Source organism: Poecilia mexicana, unplaced genomic scaffold (assembly GCF_051168715.1).
Source record: "Poecilia mexicana isolate PSO_F unplaced genomic scaffold, ASM5116871v1 scaffold_16, whole genome shotgun sequence".
NCBI classification, from domain to species: domain Eukaryota; kingdom Metazoa; phylum Chordata; class Actinopteri; order Cyprinodontiformes; family Poeciliidae; genus Poecilia; species Poecilia mexicana.
In genome coordinates, this window is record NW_028263385.1 from 3401375 (window position 1) to 3422298 (window position 20924).

At 47.4% G+C, this 20924-nt stretch overlaps 2 protein-coding genes across 2 annotated transcripts; one reads left to right on the plus strand and one right to left on the minus strand.

The window, feature by feature from the left end:
- Window positions 1-1258: 1258 nt before the first annotated feature.
- Window positions 1259-4493, minus strand: polr3glb (RNA polymerase III subunit GL b). Its single transcript, XM_014976835.2, has 8 exons — window positions 4338-4493; window positions 2920-3084; window positions 2649-2778; window positions 2497-2565; window positions 2156-2209; window positions 1984-2075; window positions 1807-1914; window positions 1259-1461 (listed from the first exon to the last, which is right to left on the minus strand). The coding sequence occupies exons 2-8, from the start codon at window positions 3025-3027 to the stop codon at window positions 1375-1377; spliced, it is 648 nt and encodes a 215-aa protein (XP_014832321.1). The 5' UTR covers window positions 3028-3084; window positions 4338-4493; the 3' UTR covers window positions 1259-1374.
- Window positions 4494-9206: 4713 nt separating this feature from the next.
- Window positions 9207-19613, plus strand: LOC106910248 (immunoglobulin superfamily DCC subclass member 3). The gene is made up of 14 exons (XM_088014121.1): window positions 9207-9444; window positions 14556-14861; window positions 14937-15081; window positions 15157-15287; window positions 15416-15553; window positions 15629-15787; window positions 17335-17500; window positions 17593-17843; window positions 17917-18081; window positions 18158-18346; window positions 18451-18558; window positions 18641-18764; window positions 18857-18956; window positions 19517-19613. The coding sequence occupies exons 1-14, from the start codon at window positions 9390-9392 to the stop codon at window positions 19589-19591; spliced, it is 2112 nt and encodes a 703-aa protein (XP_087870247.1). The 5' UTR covers window positions 9207-9389; the 3' UTR covers window positions 19592-19613.
- Window positions 19614-20924: the final 1311 nt, after the last annotated feature.

Consider the following 20924-nt stretch of genomic DNA (forward strand, 5'->3'; position numbering starts at 1 on the left):
TCACCTGATCCGGTGTTGGAGCAGTGAAGAGTCCAGTGATTTGCTTTTGGCCTTGGAGGCCCTGAAGCTTCAAGCTTCCTGGTGCTTTTCTTCTCTTGTGACTGAAATTTTACCTAAATTGAAAAATAAATTATCTTTTGCTGCTGACATCAACTGTTCACTGTCTTTGTGTTACACCCAGTGCCAGGATTGTAGCAACAGATAGTTCACTCATTCATTGGTTCACTCATTCATTGGTTCACTCATTCATTGGTTCACTCATTCATTGGTTCACTCATTCATTGAACTTGATCAGTTTTCTACCAGAGAATGTTCCAGAACTCAGATTCTGTTCTGATCCATCCGAGCCAAAACAGGAACCTCAGGCCTTCACAATAAAACACTTCCTGTCTCCTTCACAGTAAGAGCTGAGCGTCTCAGCAGACGGTTTGGACATGAGGACAGCAGGACATTTTTAGCAGAGACGTCCCAGCTGTCCCGGTCTCAGGTTCAGCTTCTCAGAACCACAAAAGGACGACAGGACCGTCAGAGGGTCGGTTCTGGTTCTACAGCAGGTCGGGTCCAGGGCGATCAACCTGCAATTAAACTGTTCTGACCCGGTTCAGCTGGACCTGGACCTCCTGTTTACATCTGTTTCCATCAGAACCCGCAACCCAACAAAAACAAAGACAGAACCAGAACCACTGAGTTCTAGGTGAACTGGAAGTGGGGCAGAAGCCGCTGAGCTAAACCGAGTTGACCGGGTTCTTCAGAACCGACATGTGCTGCACATTCACCCTCTCCCCTTTCTGCTGACCCGGCACCCAGAACCAGAACCGCCCCAGTCGGCATCTGATTGGCCGACGGTTTGGGCCTCTGAGTCAGCGGCTCGGGTTTCCTGCAGACCAGAACCAGGGCAAAGGTCGCACACAGCAGCAGAGGGACCGGAACAGGTCCAGGTTCTGGTTCTGTCTGAAAGCAGCAGGACGGTTTCAGCCTTCAGAACCAGAACCAAACGGGCCGAGAAACGTCCAGAACTTCAGGAAACAGTCAGAACCAGCTGGAGATCCTGTACTGGTACCAATCCAGTCTAGCCAGAACCAAACTGATGCCAGACCCAAACAAAGTCTTGGTTCCGGACGTTTCTGGAGGAACTCCTGTCTCAGGTTCTGACCTGCCTTGGTTCTGGTGGGTTTCAGCAGTCATGTTGAGCCGGAAGGGGGCGTTATGGTTGGTTCTATTGAGTCAGAACCTGACAGATCCAATTGGGTCAGAAACATTACAAAAATCACACTGGTTTATTTTCAACAGCAAAAAACAAGAAAAACTGTTTCTGTACAAAAACTTTAAGAACACTGATAAAACGGATCAGTCGGGTCGGAACCAGAACCAGTTCTAGTAGACGGCCTCGTCCATGTTGTCATCACTATCTCCTCCGAAGTCCTCGCCATTATCGAAGTACGACATGATGTAGTCTGTCTCCTGACACACACACACACACACACACACACACACACACACACACACATTAGTTCATCACAAAACGTCAATAATGCAATCATAAAATAATTATAAACATGTGAAAAGTTTATTCTACTCTAAACATTTTTCAACTAAACATTATTTTTCAAAAATAAATTTAAATTTAATTGGTTGATGTCGCAGGTGAATGAAGGCTTCTGATTGGCTGTTGGTCGTCCAATCAGGAGAGCATTTGCAGCCAGACTGGATCTGGTTCCTGCCACTCTCAACATGGCTGGCATGCAGCTGTAGGTAGCATGCTAGCGCTCTGGCAGGAAGTAGTTCTGGTCACATGACCTCCCTCACCTCCTCAAACTCCTCTTCATCATACTCTTCCTCAGCCTCGGCCTCTTCCTCCTTCTGCTCCTCGCCCTCCTCCTCAGAACTCTCCTGCTGCTCCTTCTTCTCCAGCGTCTGGAGGTCAAAGGTAAAAGGTCACATGGTGTGCAGCCCACCCCACCAGTTCTCAGTCCAGACACTCACCTCCAGTTTGAGCAGGACCTCCTCTTTCTCGCCAACCTTCTTCTTCTTCTTCTGTCCCAACGGCGCAGCAGCTAGGTGGCTGAGCGCTGCCCCTGAGGACACACAGCAAACTGCAGCAGCTGCCACTGGCTCAGGTAATCAGATTACTGTCAGATGGAATCAGAGTACTGACCGCCTCTGGGTTTCCTGATTTGGACCCGGAGCTCTTTGGGGAATCTCTTCCAGTCTGAAACAAAAGCAGCAGAACCTCAGCAGGACCACAGTTGGTTCCACCAGGTTTTGGCTCCTTCACCCAACCTGATTCATAGGAACCAGTCAGTCCTGCAGGGGGAGCTGTTGGACACACCAGGGTCCAGACTGGAATGTCTAGAAAATGGGTTCTGTTTGCTTTGAGGTTCTGAACTAAATCTGAACCGATTCAGGTTCATCGGACGAGAACCGAATGAAACCAAACTGATTTAAACCAAACTAAACTGAACCGAACCGAACTGTTCTGTACTGAAGTAAACTCACCTATGATCCAGTCAGTGAGGCCGTCCATCTTGTCGGTCAGGTGATATTTATCTGAGTATCGCTCCACATCTGACAGGAAGTAGAGAGAGACTGTCAGAATAAGAGCACAGCTTAGTGAGTCAGCTGCTGATTTCTGATTGGTGTGTTCTGACCTCTGTGGGCGGCAGCCGGCTGGATAAAACATGGCTGACTCCTCATGGCCGCCCTGAAGTCCTGCTTCAGCGCAGTCAGGTACTCTGACTCCTCCCCACCTGTCAGGGGGAGGGGCTTCTGCTCCATCACCTGGGAAACCGCACAGCATCAACTACAGTTCCCACAGTGCACTGCTGCCCTCATTCTGGTTCGTTTGGAGTTGGACACGTCCAACAGAACCAGAACCACTTGAGGACAGGAGCAAGGTGAGAGGAAAGGGGCGGAGCTTACCGGGAACACAGGTGTGGGCTGCTGCACGGCCGGAGGCAGGGAGTCGCCTCTGCTGGTTACGACCGGGTCCAAACCCAGAGTTCTGCGGCCACGTCCGCGACCCGCCATCACCACCCAGACTGCCGGATCAGAACCAGAACCTGGTTGACCGGGAGAATCTGGATCCTGAAAACACAGAAAGACAGAGTACCTGACCCGACATGGTTCTGGCCCAATAATAAAATGAAATGAAATGATAAAACTCATTTTTGGACCATCTTATTTGTCCAGAACCAGAACCTGACGCTTCTGGTTCTGGACCAGCTTCTTCCAGTTTTTAGTGTTGCTGCTCCCAGATGATTAAATATTAAACTTACTATTTATTTATTGTTCACTTTTAAAACTCTTCAGACATTTTTATTGAGAGTTTTTGCTTTATTGCTTCGATCGTTTTCATTTTGAGTGGAAACATAAATTAATAAAGTCAGAGGCCACGCCCCCAACCCCCACACCTGGCGGAAGCCACGCCCCCACAGCGTGTCCAAGTTTTAATAAAGTTTCTCATGCCCGGCGGCATGGGCGAGGATTGGGGGGCATTTACCGTAAAGTGACCAACTCTCTGTTATTCCTATATCGGTTTGATACAGTAGGGGCTTCCGTACTTCCCATATCTGTCACTTTTTTTCAGCTGTTTACTGTTTGATCAGTTAACAATGCAGTCGAACGTATTAAGAGTTGCGGTGATTTGTATTTGTCTGTGTTTAATTTAATTCCAATAAAAACAGTTTCCCCTGTCTGATACTGTTTTATTCTTACGCCTCTGTATCCTACCTGTTAAAGTATTTTTAACAGGTAGAATATTCTAGTAAAAGGACTAGTGCATACATCTATAGCTTTTCATTTTAAACGGGTAGGATATTCAGATGAAGGAAGTGATCTTGTGGTTTCGTCATGTATATAAATTGTTCCAATGCTAAGCTAACCATAACTCTTAAGCTTCCACTTCAGTCCCGTCACTCAAATAATGTTATTCAATGTATTTAACATGAACAACCTGCTGTAGTTTCTGTTTGTAAACATGACGGTAGCAGTTTTGGACGCGCAGCACGGACAGATAGACTTAGTTATATTTCCGGTAGGAAAATCTGACGAGGTAGCACTCATAGTCAGAACACCGGTTCTATACTGGTTCTGAAAGCGGTTCTGCAGGAAGATCCAAACAGACGGATGCCGGTTCTGATATATTTGGACCGGAAGAACTCTAGCCGAACCGGACCCTGATCCAAACTGGAGAGCTCCGGAGCCGATCATGAACTGGATCTCCGGATCAGAATCTCCGAACCTTTTAAATAAAACTACAAAAGAAGTTCTGATGTCAGAATTCGAGCAGAACCTCAGTCTAAACTCTGATGGTTCGGTTCGGTCCGGTCTTTTCTGACCTTTAAGCGGGTTCTGGTTCCGGTTCTAACGGTCCCCTTCCTGCAGTCGAAACTCCATCAGCTTGTCCAGAACCTTTCAGAACAGAACCCGTCCTGTTTCAGTCAGAAGTCCACTTCCTGTTTACATCCCGCCATGCTTCTTCTTCTGCTGCTGCAGCCTGAGCGGCTCTTTGCCGCCACCTAGCGGCCCGCGGGGGCTCTACACTTCTTTTGTGTTCCCCCCCCACCTTCTTCTTCTTCTTCTTCTTCTTCTTCTTCTTCTTCTTCTTCTTCTTCTTCTTCTTCTTCTTCTTCTTGTCGGTTTTACTGGCGGTTGGCAACAAACTGTTAGTAGCATTACCGCCACTTACTGGTATGGAGGGTGGTTCGTGATGGTCTAAATCAGTGGTTTCCAAATTATTTCTGGGCCCCCCTATTACTTATAAATAGCTGTCTGGTTGAACGATGTGTGTGAGCGAGGGGGCAGGGGGGGATCCTGGGAGACTCCCTGTTATACTCAGCCCCGCACAGGTGTAAACCCAGTGCGAGCGTCATAGCGCTCATGTTGTGTTTAAAGGCGGCTCGGAAAAACAGGTTACGACATGTTAACAACGGATTAAACAGTTTTAACTGCTGATAAAAGTGACAGAGGAACAACAGAGAGATGGCTGTTCTAAGGTAAAAAACCCAACGCATACAGCGTTTATGTTTTTTTTTTTTCATCCAGACGGCTTCACGCGCCCCCTCTGCAATGGCACAGCGCCCCCTCCCAGGGGGCGCGCCCCACAGTTTGGGAACCTCTGGTCTAAATATTTATCCATATCTACAGTATTCTACCATAAATTCTACCTAAACATACACTCACACATACACATGTAAAAACACATACGTGCTTACGCACAACTTTGTATACTATCCTTCTATATTATGCTCTCATTCACAAACACACCTACTATAATCAAATTCTATGAAATAATTCAGTTTTCTTTAGAAATCGAATAATTATTTGCATGTTTACTCCCCAAATTCTTCCTCAAAATATCTAATAAATTAACATTTTCCTTCATACTTTCAAACTCTCTCCTCATTTATCTTCTCTTTTTCATATTTATGACATTCTAATATAACATGCTCTACAGTTTCATATTTATCACAGTAATCACATTTGTCAGTTTTGTGCTTTTGAATTTTAAAAAGTGTATAATTAAGTCCTGAATGTCCAAATCTTAACCTTGTTATCACTCTTTCTTCCTTTCCATTTCTTCTTTCTCCTACAATCTGAATTTTATAAAACCATCTTCCTGTTTTTTCTTCATCCCACCTTTTTAGCCAAACTTTCATCAGTTTCTCTTTCCTTCAGATTTACTTGTTTTAACTGTAAAGTTAACAGGATTCTGAATCTCTGCCATCTCATCTCCAATTTGTGCTGGAACACAAATAGAACTATCAAACCCTGTTTTGTATTCTGAATAATTAAATATTTATAATAAAATCTCCACCCTTCTATCTGAATGATTATATTTTAAACTTAATAATGCAGAGCTTGAATCTGAACATATTATTGTTTTTAATGGTTTTATATCTTCTATCATTGTAAAGCTAATAATATAGCCAACATTTCTCCTGTATACTGATAATCATCTGTAATTCATTTTCCTATTTTTATATTCAATTCTGGTTCTATAAACTCTATTCCTATTTTCCCAGTTATTTTTGATGCATCTGTGTAGATTTGAACATATTGATAATAATTGTTTAAATATAACTGCACTGAATAACTTTGTGATTTATCTGGTTTCTTTTCCATTGCTGACATTTCTACTGTTGCTTCTGGTAGAATCCAGGATGGTCCAGGTGAAGTTGGTGTTTGACTCATTTCTAAACTATTCATTTTAAATTCTTTTATTTCATTTCCATTCAAAGCTCCTCGTTTCTTTCTTTTCTTTTTCCCAACATGGATTTAAAATTTCCAGGGTTGGAGGATCAAAGTTATTTCCTTGCTAATTTAACCAATAACTGATTTCTAGTTTTGTTCTTGGTAACTAACGGCTTTTCTCCCGTTTCTATTGCTGCTGTTGGTGAGGTTTTAAATGCTCCAGTTCATAATCTCAGAGCCTGATGTTGGATAAAGTCCCATTTAACCAGATGTGTTTTAGCTGCTGAACCAAAAACCAAAGTCTAGTTGATCTCATTCCTGTGTAAATCTGTTTTATTGTCTCTCTGCTCCCCAGTCACTGCCAGCCAAGCATCTCAAAATATTCAACATTTTCTTACATTTATCAACAACTTCTTGAAAATGTTTATTCCATTTGAACTTTTCATCAAACCAGCCCTGAACATTTTACTTTACCTGCTCTAATTCTTGGTTATATGATTTTAGTTTTATTCCCTTGTTTATTTTTTCTGAGTAAATATCATTACTTTTATTTTATCAACTGAGAACTTAAATCCCCATTTCTCTATTTCAATAATAACCTCGTAATTTTTTAATAATAAAATAAACATTTTTCCATCTTTTCCAAACAGCTCCATCATCTGCAAAAAGTGAACAACCCATATCTATTCCAATATCTTTAAATACGTCATTTATCATCATTAAACAGTAATGAACTTATAATACTCCCTTCCATTTTCTACTGTATATTTTCCTGAGATAACTTCACCAATTCCTGTTTGCTAAAAAGTCTTTAATCCATTGAAATATTCTCCCTTTAATACCCAACTTGTATAATTTAATTAATAATCCATCCACCCACATCATGTTTTCTGCCTTTTCTATATTAAAAAACTGCCACTTCATTTCTTGAGCTCTTCTAATTTCATGCTCTAAACAAAACGTTGGATCATTTGTTCTCCTCCCTTTTCAAAAACCACTTTGATATTTTGACATGTATCCTTTACTATTTAAATAATATACTAGTCTATTATTAATCATTTTTTCCATTATTTTACATAGATTTGATGTTATTGGTCTGTAGTTTTCTGGGTTTAGCTATTGGTATAATTGATTCCTTCCAGTTCAACGGTAATTTTCCCTCCTCCCAAATTTTATTATATAATTGTAATAATATATCTTTAGATTTTTCACCGAGTTGCCTTATCATTCTATACCAGATCTGATCTTCACCTGGTGCCGTGTTTTTTTCCTTAAGTGCATAATTCTGTTCTGTTTTTGTAAACTCAACATTCAACAAATTATTTGTTTCTTCATCGTTCTGTAAAAAATCTTTATATATAATTTTTGTATGTTTTCTTCCTTTTCACTAATATTATTTGAACTATGAATTTTGCTAAATGTTCTTGCCAATATTTCAACTTTGTCTTCATCTCTTGTTATATTTGTATCATCTATTTTTAGTATAGGATATTCAAACTCTGTTTATACCATTCATTCTTTTCCATATTTTCTAAATTTTTGTTTCTTTCCCTATTGTACTACAAAAATTTCTCCAATATTCTCTTTTTGCATTTTTTATAGTTCTCCTTACTATTGCTTGTTTTCTTTTATAATCAATTAAATTCTTATAAATTGGATTATGTTTTATGACCTTAAATGCTTTATTTCTTAACTTTATTGCTTCTTTGCACTCATTTGTCCACCAGGGCACCATTTTCTTATCAATCTTACTTCCTGATTCCTTTATATAATTATCTGCAGCTTCCATTATTATCTTACAAATTATTAAATTTACCTCATTTATATACATCCCCTTATTAAAATTAAACTTTTCCCAATCTTTATATTCTTAATATTTAGATTCAGTCCTATCTTATTGTTATGGGATAATGATCACTATTGTAGATTATTTATCAATGAACCAATCACTAATACCAGCTAAAACATTTGAAACGATTGTTAAATCAATAACTGATTCCATCTGTTCTTATATTGATTTGTTCCCTTCCATCATTAATACATACCAGATTTTTCATTTCCATTAATTCTTCTATAACTGGTCCGTTTTTATCATTACATTTACCCCACTGTACTATTTGCATTAAAATCTCCACACCAAATTACTTTCCCTTCCAAATATTCAGTTAACTCCTCCATTACATCAGTGGATAACATGGATTATAAACATTTATTATTTTGAATTTACCTTCTTGTTCCCATATTCCCACATATTCCAGTTCTGATATTGGATCCCTTGTTTAATAAATGCTCCCCTTTTCTTACACCATCAAATCCTTTAATCACAAAATCTAATAATCTAATCGAGTTTCCTGAACACAAATCATTTCCGGTTGTTCTTCAAACTCATCAATAAGCTTTAAGTTCCTGTCAGCAATGAAACTTCTACAATTCCTTTGTGTTTCAGAACCAGAACCAGCTTTATTGGCCCGGTTCGTTTGGTCCGATGGTTCTGATAGATCTCCACATAGAAGCTTCAGGTGATTCTGATGCTGCAGAACCAGTTCAAACCCAAAATGGTTCTGGTTCAACTGGGCCTCAGCTGGGAAGCTTCACTGCTTTCTCAGAACCAGAACAGAACCAGCACCTAAATGGATCCAACATTAAATAAGTCGAGGTTCCCCCTGTTCGGATCAGCAGAACCGGGCTGAACCAGAACTTCTGGACTGAGAGGAAGTTGAAGGATTGGTTCTGATGGACTGGTTCTGACCAGCTTCATTTCCAGTTTGAACCAGAACTTTTCTAGAATCTAAAGAATCTGACAGAAGCAGAGATTGGACCAGTTGAATGGTTCTGCTGATCAGAACCGGTGAAACGGGTCAGAACCGGTTCTAGGCAGAACCTCAGCGTGGTTCTGGTTCCGTTGTTCTGCTGCCATAAAATAAAAACTCCTCATCCTCCCCCTCCTCTCTTCTGTCTGACCTTTGACCCCTCCTCCCCCTCAAGCCCCGCCCCTCCCACATCAGCCAGGCATCTCCGGGTTTTGGTTCAGTTGGAGCCCGACTTCAGACGAAGCAGGAGCAAGGAGGCTCTGCAGCAGAACCGGGTCAGAGCCAGAGGAGAACCGGGTCAGAGCCAGAGGAGAACCGGGTCAGAGCCAGAGGAGAACCGGGTCAGAGCCAGAGGAGAACCGGGTCAGAGCCACAAGCCTGAAGACGATGCTGTTCAGCCCGATGATGAAGATGATGATGCTGCTGGGACTCTGCTGCTCAGGTCAGACTCTGTTTCAGAACCAAAAGTTCTGTTCACCGACCCGACGCCAACAGAACTCTGAGGTTCTGATTCATCTTCTGGTTTACATTCCCTCCTCTTCATCATTCCCTGGTTTCTCCTCCTCTTCATCAGTAATCCAGAAGTTTCCAGGTTTACGTTTCTTCCAGTTTGTTCTGAAGCTTTTCTGCTTCAGCCAATCAGAGCATCACATTTTTCATCTGACCAATAAAAACACAGCAGTGTGGTTTAATGAAAATCAGTTTAAAAGCTGCTGAAAGGCTGATGCTTAAATCTGATCGGATCAGAACCAGAACCATCATCATCACCGTTGTCCTTCTCTCTCTTCATCTTCCCTCCATCATTTGCTCCTTTTTCTCTTCATTTTCTTTTGTCTTCACTCCAGTTTTTACTTTCAGGCTCCCAGTTTGATCTGCTGCTGGTCAAACTGGGAGGAACTGGTTCAGTCTAAATTAACCCAGTTTAACCCAGGTGACTCACCTGAACAGGAAGTGACCCGTTCAGCAGCAGACTGAAGGACATCTGTCCAGGGGGACGAGGGGGGGACTGTCTGGTTCTCAGGGTGCTGAAGGATTTACCCCAGGGGGGGTAATTGTTGGAACCGTGAAGTTCACGTTCAGTCGGGTGGGCGGGGCCTGGGGGGGCGGTCCCATGACCTCCTGACCTCTGGGCCTGTCTGCTGCTGAGGGATGGGGGGGATGTGCAGTCAGACCCCCCCATGATGAGCCCCTCCCCCTCAGGAAGGAGGGGTGATGATGATGATGATGCTGGACCTTCGGCTCCATCAGAGCCCCGTTTAACGAAGCGCCATCGGCGCTCGGCCTGCCGCCATCGGGGTCAGCGTGTCTTCGTAAACGAAGCAGGAGCTGCCAACACCGGCGGCAACGTCCGATGGAGACGGAAAAACGACAGACGGGAAAATTCTCATTTATTTACAGCTCATGGAAACATTCACCTACATTTATTTTAGATTTACTAAAAATTATTTAACCTTTAGAAATTTCCCAGTTATGCTTTGATACCATGATTATTCATCATAACTTAGAAAAAATTATAAAATTAACATGAATTACAGAATTTTAAAATTAAAATAGTTTCTAAAGCAGCTTCAAAGGTTTTGGGTAAAAACTTAAATAATTTCTTCATTGCCTGATTCTCCAGAAAAGCATCAGGAAATATCAGCTCCATCGCTATGGCAACAACACGGCGCAAACAACAGCCGGGTCTGGGATGCTGGTTCGATTCCACACAGGAAAACATGTTGATCCATGTTGATCCATGTTGATCCATGTTGGTCCATGTTGCCATGTTGATCTATGTTGCCATGTTGCCATGTTGATTCATGTTGATCCATGTTGATCCATGTTGCCATGTTGATCCATGTTGCCATGTTGCCATGTTGATCCATGTTGCCATGTTGGTCCATGTTGCCATGTTGATCCATGTTGCCATGTTGATCCATGTTGCCATGTTGGTCCATGTTGCCATGTTGATCCATGTTGATCCATGTTGCCATGTTGATCTATGTTGCCATGTTGCCATGTTGATTCATGTTGATCCATGTTGATCCATGTTGCCATGTTGATCCATGTTGCCATGTTGCCATGTTGATCCATGTTGCCATGTTGGTCCATGTTGCCATGTTGATCCATGTTGCCATGTTGATCCATGTTGCCATGTTGATCCATGTTGATCCATGTTGCCATGTTGCCATGTTGATCCATGTTGCCATGTTGATCCATGTTGATCCATGTTGCCATGTTGCCATGTTGATCCATGTTGATCCATGTTGCCCCATGTTGCCATGTTGACCCATGTTGTCATGTTGATCCATGTTGCCATGTTGCCATGTTGATCCATGTTGATCCATGTTGCCATGTTGATCCATGTTGCCATGTTGGTCCATGTTGCCATGTTGGTCCATGTTGCCATGTTGATCCATGTTGCCATGTTGATCCATGTTGATCCATGTTGCCATGTTGCCCCATGTTGCCATCTTGACCCATGTTGCCATGTTGATCCATGTTGCTATGTTGCCATGTTGATCCATGTTGCCATGTTGATCCATGTTGCCATGTTGATCCATGTTGCCATGTTGCCATGTTGCCCCATGTTGCCATGTTGCCCCATATTGCCATGTTGATCCATGTTGCCATGTTGCCCCATGTTGCCATGTTGATCCATGTTGATCCATGTTGATCCATGTTGCCATGTTGATCCATGTTGATCCATGTTGCCATGTTGATCCATGTTGATCCATGTTGCCATGTTGCCATGTTGATCCATGATGCCATGTTGCCCCATGTTGCCATGTTGACCCATGTTGCCATGTTGATCCATGTTGTCATGTTGCCATGTTGCCCCATGTTGCCATGTTGATCCATGTTGCCATGTTGATCCATGTTGATCCATGTTGTCATGTTGCCATGTTGCCCCATGTTGCCATGTTGCCCCATGTTGCCATGTTGATCCATGTTGCCATGTTGATCCATGTTGATCCATGTTGCCATGTTGATCCATGTTGCCATGTTGATCCATGTTGATCCATGTTGCCATGTTGATCCATGTTGCCATGTTGCCATGTTGATCCATGTTGCCATGTTGATCCATGTTGCCATGTTGATCCATGTTGATCCATGTTGCCATGTTGATCCATGTTGATCCATGTTGCCATGTTGATCCATGTTGATCCATGTTGATCCATGTTGCCATGTTGATCCATGTTGCCATGTTGATCCATGTTGATCCATGTTGCCATGTTGATCCATGTTGCCATGTTGCCATGTTGATCCATGTTGCCATGTTGATCCATGTTGACCCATGTTGCCATGTTGACCCATGTTGATCCATGTTGCCATGTTGATCCATGTTGACCCATGTTGCCATGTTGATCCATGTTGCCATGTTGCCATGTTGCCATGTTGATCCATGTTGCCATGTTGCCATGTTGATCCATGTTGCCATGTTGATCCATGTTGACCCATGTTGCCATGTTGATCCATGTTGCCATGTTGATCCATGTTGCCATGTTGACTCTTGTTGCCATGTTGATCCATGTTGCCATGTTGATCCATGTTGCCATGTTGATCCATGTTGCCATGTTGACCCTTGTTGCCATGTTGATCCATGTTGCCATGTTGATCCATGTTGCCATGTTGATCCATGTTGCCATGTTGACCCTTGTTGCCATGTTGATCCATGTTGCCATGTTGATCCATGTTGCCATGTTGATCCATGTTGCCATGTTGCCATGTTGATCCATGTTGCCATGTTGACCCTTGTTGCCATGTTGATCCATGTTGCCATGTTGATCCATGTTGCCATGTTGCCATGTTGATCCATGTTGCCATGTTGATCCATGTTGCCATGTTGATCCATGTTGCCATGTTTACCCTTGTTGCCATGTTGACCCTTGTTGCCATGTTGATCCATGTTGCCATGTTGATCCATGTTGCCATGTTGATCCATGTTGCCATGTTTTCAGGTGTTTTATTCTGCAGCGATGTGTTTTTATCTCTGTATCTATTATTATCAGGTTCTGGTTCTGATCCAGAACCAGAACCTGGATGAGGAACGACCAGAAGGTTCTGGCGGGTCCGACAGCTGCAGTGGGGATGCAGGAGGATTGTGTCTGGTCTGGTTAGTTGTTCTGATTGTTTTCTTTCATGTTGGGGGGTCAGAGGTCAGTCAGCTGGGGGAGGGGGGGGAGTTGCAGACTGGAGCTGAGTTCAAGTGCAGCTTCACAAACCGACCAATTGGATCCTCCGATGGTCTGGAAGAACTTTATGAAAGTAATTTCAGTTCATTCATTCATTCATTCATTTATCACAGTTGATCGGTTATTGGTCCAGTGAGCTCAGCTACTTATTATGACCAGTTTAGATGTTTCTGTGGAAACCAGCAGAGCATCGTTGATCTGACTGATCCGATCACGACCTGGTTCCGTCCAGTCGGATCCGGTCCAGCTTCGGTCCGGTTCCGCCTCCTCTAGCCACTCTGGGTGGTTAAACATCAGAACATCAGTTCTGGTTCGGTTCAGTTTGAAGAACCGTAAGGGAACACAAAACTCCAGTCCAGGCTGCTGCCCTGCAGCTTTTAGATGCTTCTCTGCAGCAGCTGAACAGAATAATTAGGTTGTTGAGGCTCTGGAGAGCCGATCTACACCAGGAGGAGGAGATGAAGCTGCTTCATTCCAGTGTTTTGTTCCTGTGGCTCATCTAAAAACTGCAGGACAGCGGAGGGCTGGAGTTTGAGACCCTGAGTCCTGAACCAATCAGAAGCGGCTCAGCCAATGAGAACGCAGTCACCTTTAGTATCGACCTCAACCCAAAGGTGGAGCTGTGACATCACGCCAGGTGGACTGGTCACATGACGTCAGGGCTAACGCTGCGTCTGACGCTTCAGGTCGGACGAGCCGCTGTTTCCGCCCCCGGTCTCTGGACTATGGCGGATGAAATTTAGAGACTAGCACCAAAATATGAAGCTCCTGACGGAGGTGACAGCTGATAGAGGCACGCCGCGCGTTGGAGCCTCTTCCCTGTGAAACACTGAGTCTGGCTTTTATTTACTGAAATCAACAGAATGTCGCTTGTTTGAATTCTCCAGATGATTCAGAGGTTTCCGGACTTTCACTTACTCGCTCTCGGTGCTGTTTACGTCAGCAGACTACAGCCGCCACTACGTCACATAGCAGAGTCTCTGATTAGTTCCCGCTCCGCGTCCGTTGGCAAATGTTCAGATTTTCCAACTCAGCCTCAAAACTCTCGAAACTCAGCCGTGGCGCCCTGGACGTCGCTGCTGACGCTCCAGGTGCGCTTGGTGTGAGCAGCATTAGCTCCGCCCACTCCCTCGTGTGGCGATCCTGATTTAAGGAGTTTGATTTTAACCCAGAGTTATGCCTGCAGGCGCGACCGGAAGGAATGCTGACGTCATCATCATCACCTTCATCATCACCTTCATCAGTCTCCCTGGTTCTCATTCCTCAGTAGAGCCTGCAGTGAGTTGAGTTGTGCCCTGAGTTTTGCCTGCAGGCAGACCTTATTGCCACCGTGTGCTCCAGCTGAGGCCCCGCCCCTCTCCTACCTGCTCTCCAGGTGCGCTGGGAGCCTCGGAGCTCTCCTTCCTGATGGAGCCCAGGGACGTGATTGCCGTCAGGGACCGCCCCCTGATGCTGCACTGCCAGGTGGAGGGGGAGGGGCCCGTCAGCATCACATGGAGGCATAATGGCGTTCCCATAGCAACCGGCGACAGGGCGACGGTGCTGGCCAATGGCACGCTCCTCCTCAGGAACTTTTCCAAGAGGCGAGAGACCAATGAGTCGGACGCCGGTGAATACGACTGCGCGGCGCAGAACCGCTACGGGTTGCTTATCAGCCGCAAGGCGCGGGCGCAGCTGGCCTGTGAGTCACACCTGCACCATGTAACATCATCCCCCACCTGCAGCTCATCTGACCTGACCTGTCTCCATGCCGCAGCACTCCCAAAGTTCCTGTCCCACCCACAGTCCCTGGCGGTGGACGAAGGGGGTGTGGCCAGACTCAGCTGCCAGGTGAACGGGATTCCTGAGGCAAACATCACCTGGCAGAAGGACCGCCTCCCTCTGAGCACCGCTGACCCCAGGTGACCCTCCTTACCTGCAGCTCCTGGCAAGCTTCCACAGTCTCGTCATCATGTTTCCCCCGGTTGTGTCTGCAGGTACACTCTGCTCCCCAACGGCGTCCTGCAGGTGACCGCAGTCCAGCACTCCGACGCCGGCCTGTTCCGCTGTATCGCCTCCAACATCGCCAACACGCGCTACAGCCGCGAGGCCCAGCTGTCCGTCACCGGTAAGGGAACCACCTGAGGCCCGGAGGTTTGAACAAAACAAACGTCTGAAGCTCTCTACCTGATCAGTGGTTCTGGTGTCAGCGGGTCTGGGCCGTTTCACTGATGGGTTCTGGTTCTGTGGGTCCAGTTGCAGGGTCCAGAACCTACAAGGAGCCTGTCATCCTCTCTGGACCTCAGAACCTCACCATCAACATCCACCAGACCGCCATCTTGGAATGCATCGCAACAGGAAACCCACGCCCCATTGTGTCCTGGAGTCGCCTTGGTAACGCCACCATCACCTGTCTGTCTGTAGCACCTGTCCTCACCTGGCCTCACCTGTCCTGTCCTCTGCCACCAGACGGCCGGTCCATCGGCGTGGAGGGCGTCCAGGTCCTGGGGACGGGGAACCTGATGATCTCGGATGCGTCTCTGCAGCACTCCGGGGTCTACGTCTGCTCTGCCAACCGGCCTGGCAGCCGGTCCAGAAGAACTGCGCTGGGACGCCTCGTGGTCCAAGGTAAAGAACCGACTCTGGACCTCTGGCCTCACAGACAAACCGGGCTGATCCAGAACCAATCGGATCAGACAGATTCTGAATCAGTTCATGGTTTTCAGTTCTTTATTGGAATCAGTTCCTCTCTGAGAGAGAGAGGAGCGTAGCAGCGTGACTACAGCGAGCGCTCTGGATGACCCCTGGCAGCTTCAACACAGGACAGGTTCATCTGCACAAGGTGGGACTGTTGGACTCCAGCAGAACCAGCAGGCTTGCTACCAAAGGGTTCTGGTTCTGGTCCAGATGAAGGTCGGTTAACTTCGCTCAGCCTGAGGTTGGGGGGTTGTGGGGTCAGAGGTCAGGCCATTAGCATGTTGATTAGCATGAGAAGAGACGCGGCGCACAATGAGGATCTGGTTCCCACAGCGGTGCCGTCTGTCCCGGCAGAACCCCACCCGGTCCGATCCACCCTGTCACTGAGCAGAACTTCTGATGGACCCATTTATTCTGGTTCTGTTGGGCAGCAGCAGAACCTCTGATCTGCAGAGTCAGTACCAGCCGACCCATCTGGGTCAGAACCATGTTCTGTTTGTCACAGAACCCGGTCAGTTCTCTGAGGCGGTCCAAAGAAATGAGGAAGATGAAGAACGCAGCGTCTGGACCAGAACCAGAACCAGGACCAAACTGGACCAGTTCTCAAAATTTGGGTCATTAGGATTTATCTGAATCATTTTCATCGCTCTGTGTGTGTGTGTGTGTGTGTGTGTGTGTGTGTTTCCACGCTTCATAGATCATCTTTATTTCTCTGCTAGTGAAACCATCCCCCCCACACACACACTATCTGCCCTTTGACCCCTGACCCCGCCCCCTCCCCTATCTTTTGTATTCAAAGCCAAATGGGCGGGGCTTCAGGAGATGTGAGTGGGGTCTCAGGGTTACCAGGACGACAGGCGGCCAGAGGCGAGACAGCACCTGTCTGTCTCTGGGGGTGCAAGGGTCAAAGGTCAAAGTGGAGTTTAAACACAGACATAAAGAAGTTCAAGTTCAGAAAGAGAGATGGGTTCACTAACGGGACGATGGCGTGGGAAATCCCAGAGAGCAGCCCCCTGCTGGAGCAAAGAGGCAACTGCAGCTGCTGCTCTTCATCATCATCATCATCATCAGGATCTTCATCTCAGGCCCGAGTGTCCCACAGAGAAAAAACTTTCTTTAGCAGAAAGACACAGACACTTTGTTTATTGTATCGCTATGGAAATACAGTAGCCATAGCTAGTTTTATTGTTGTGCTATTGTCCTAACATGCTGCAGCTCTGGAGAAACTCTTGGATCACATTCCTCTCAAAGCTGCAAGGACCCTGTTTCCAGCATACTTTTTCCTTCCACCCAATTTTCCCTCTATGCAAAAGGCTTTTAATTATTCCGATGTTCTCATTTTTTTTAATAACATTTGTTTTTTTATCATCATGAATTTCACAGTTTGAATGAATCCTGAAGTTTCAGTGAGTGGCTCTTCCTGCTGCCAGCGCCCCCTGCAGGAGGCTTTCCGCTAACCCTCCCATGTCATCTTGCAGCTCCTCCAGAGTTCGTTCAGTGGCCGCAGTCCGTCTCCCGGCCAGCAGGGGGCAGCGCCGTCTTCAGCTGCACTGCCACCGGTGTCCCCCAGCCGCACCTCATCTGGCTGAAGAACGGCAAGCTACTGGCGCCCAGCGCCAACGTCAAGCTCACCAACGCCAACACGTAAGGCTGCTGGGGCCTGGGACTGGGCCGGAACCGGGTCAGAACCGGTTTCTGACCCTCTAGATCCCTCTGACCCGCTCTGCCCCCTGCAGGACGCTGGCCATCACTCGCATCTCCACAGAGGATGAGGCGATCTACCAGTGCATAGCAGAGAGCGGCGCTGGTACCAACCAGGCCAGCGCCCGACTGGCAGTGGCACCGGGGCCTGCGCTGCCCGAGGCACCGTCCGGGCTGCGCGCCACCGCCCTGAGCGCCGCTGGTTTACGGCTCACCTGGGACCGGCCCGACCCGCGGGACGCCTTGCGGGTCATCGGATACGTGCTGCACATCCGGAGACTGGGAGGTAAGAGCTGGGCCGGGTCAGAACCAGGTCGGGTGGTTCTGTCTAGCGGGTTCTGACTCCACTGCATCCACAGAACCCGACGGCGCCGAGCTGCAGGAGGCCGTGGACCAGAACACCTTCAGCCACGACGTCCAGAACCTGGAGGCCGCCACCAGCTACCACGTCTACCTGAAGGCGTACTCTGCTGAGGGCGGCAGCCCGCCGTCCGCCGCCGTCACCGCCACCACGCTGGGCGGAGGTACGTCACATGGTACACACCTGAGACACGCCCCCTCGTTCTTGTTGCTTAACGCTGCCCTCTGTCTGTTCCACAGTTCCCAGTACTCCCAGTTTCTTCACCAAGGTGCTGAACCAGACAGCCATGCAGGTGTACTGGGAGCTGCCCAGTAAGCCAGGGAAGGTGGAGGGCTTCAGGCTGCAGTTCCATGGGGTCTCCAACCCCGACGTCCAGGGGCAGGAAGTCTTCCCAGGACACATCAACACTCACACCATTTCCAACCTGGGTGAGCAGCTAACGCTACTGAGCCAGGTGTAGAAGTGGAGGCCCCGCCCCCTGCTCACCTGGCCCGGGGGCTCAGGGTAACCTGTTGTGTCTGTGTGTGTGTAGAACTGGCGGCGGTTTATGAGATCCAGCTGGTGGCGTTCAACGGGAACGGAGACAGTCCGTCAGCTCGTCGCCTGGTGTCTCTGGCAGAGGGCGGAGCCTCAGCAGCAGGTAGGCGGAGCCTCCAAGGCTGGAACCAGTTTGCCCAGTTTGGCCAGTTTAGAGGTTAACCTGACAGTTTTGTCGCCCCCAGCTGGTCAGAGCTGTAACTGCGACCACTCCGACCCGTCCATGTCGACGCTGCTGGTCGGCGTTCACAGTGGCCTGGCCTGCGTCCTCTGCTGCCTGCTCTTCATCCTGCTGGCATACAGACGCAGGTACATCATCATCATCATCATCATCATCTGTCTGCTTCCTCTCTGTCACCATGACGTGCAACTTCCTGTTTTTTGTTGTTGTTTTTTTTCAGTTTTATCTGCAGGAAGGAGGGGAGCTGGGAGACTCCGGCCACCCTGAAAGGAGTGAGAGGGGCTAAAGGTCAAAGAGCACAGAGCGTTGAGCTGAGCCAGGTGAGGAGAACACCTGAACGATTAGCTTCAGACCTGGTCACCATCATTCAACTGAATCCAACCAGCCAATCACAACCCAGCTCTGGCAGAAACATCCGCTGATCTTCATATTTCCCATCAGCCAATAGAATTTCAGGATGACCACCATTTTTCAACATGGCTGCCATTTATTTGGGCCTCTTGAACCAGTTATTGCCATAAAATGTTTCCCATTTTCATGACTTGGATGAACTTTATGTCACATCTCGTTTTAGTCGTCTGGTTCATGAAACGTTAAAGTGATAAAATGCAGCAGAATCGGAGGACTCTGCTGTTAGCGAGTCTCAGACCAGGAAGGAGAAGAAGAAGAAGAGACCGACGTCTTAACGTTAGCGTTAGCTTCTGCTAAGATTTTAAGATTTCAAATGTGCTTAGTGGCTTAACGTTGGCGTCTTCTAATAATTTGTATGTGTTTGGTGGTTTAGCATTAGCTTCAGCTATAATATGTGTTCAGTTCTGCTGATGGTTCCGATCAGAACCATCAGAACCAAGCTAATCATCACCTTTTGTTCCACCTGCAGAGTTGTGACTCCACCCCTTCTCCAGTGACCGTTATGGTCGAGTCGAGTCGATCTGCTGAATCTGGAACTGGATAACCCCCCCCACTACCTGGTGCCCCCCCCCCCTTCCTGGTGCCCCCCCCCTACCTGGTGCCCCCCCCACCTGGTGCCCCCCCCACTACCTGGTGCCCCCCCCCACCTGGTGCCCCCCCCACTACCCCCTTCCAACAGCCTCACCTCCACCTTTAGATGAAGCTGCAGAGACCGGCCGCTCTGTCTGTTCACTACCTTTCCCACATTGAGCCAAAGCTGAGCCCCTCTGACCCGGTACCATGACGCCCCGGTCACATTGACCCTGACCCCTGACCCCTAACCCCTAACCCGGACTGTCCTCTGTGGAATCAGAGTCACTTCCTGCTCGAACCAAAACCTTTTTTCTTTAGTTTGGTGTTGTTTCCGTTTGATCACCAACTGTGCCGAGTTCCCGCCGGTCCCACCAGAACCGGGCCTCAGAACCCCCTGAGCAGGTAGCGGACCTGCCGGGCCTCTGGGCCCAGAACCAAAGGGATTACCACGTTCTGGCCAGCAGGTGGCAGTAGACTTCACCATGGTGGAGGAAGACCCCCTCAGCTGCCCCCCCACACCACTACCTCAGGCTTTGACCTCTGACCTCCTGCTGCTCAGGCCAAGCTACCTCATAACCAAAAGCTCCATGATTGTCCCTTGACCTCTGAGCTGCTGCAGAGGTGAAGCAGGACAGTTTGGACATGGTGGACGCCTCTCTGTGGGACGTCCTCACCATCTCTTTATGAACACATAAAGGTGGGCGTGGCCACTTCCTGTCGGCCATGTTTCAGCCTACCTGTGATGTGTTGGAGCCAAATATTAATGTGCTGAACGGCGTCCAAAGAGGAAGTTCTGACCCAGATTCAGTTTGTTTTCACTCTGAAGAACAAACGAACCAAAACGACGAGTTTCTATTGGATGACGAGTCCAAACGACCAAATGAGAGACAGATGGAGACACCTGCAGCTCCACCTTCACCTCTGACCTCTGAGGTTCATATGGAGAACCACAGAGGGCCTGGGAGTTCACCGAGTTCGCTTACAAGTCTTTACGGTGACCCCGACCCCCGACCCCGAGGACAGCTTACAGTAAAACTCGGACCTGTCCCTTTAAACTCCCAGCGTAGGACTGGAGGACACGAGTCTCACCAAGTCCATCAGTGGAGTCCCCCCTGCTAAGCCCCGCCCCTCTGTCCTCTGGGTCACATGTCCGCTCTGCCAGGAGCTTCTTGCTGCCTTGGTGTCGGTTCTGGAGCGACCCGGTTTAATGCAGAGCGAAGCCTTTAATGTTGCTAATTATTCTGGTTTTCTAGAACTTTCTTCCGTCAGCAGAGTCCAAGTTTCGGTCGTCGCCGTTGGCGGCG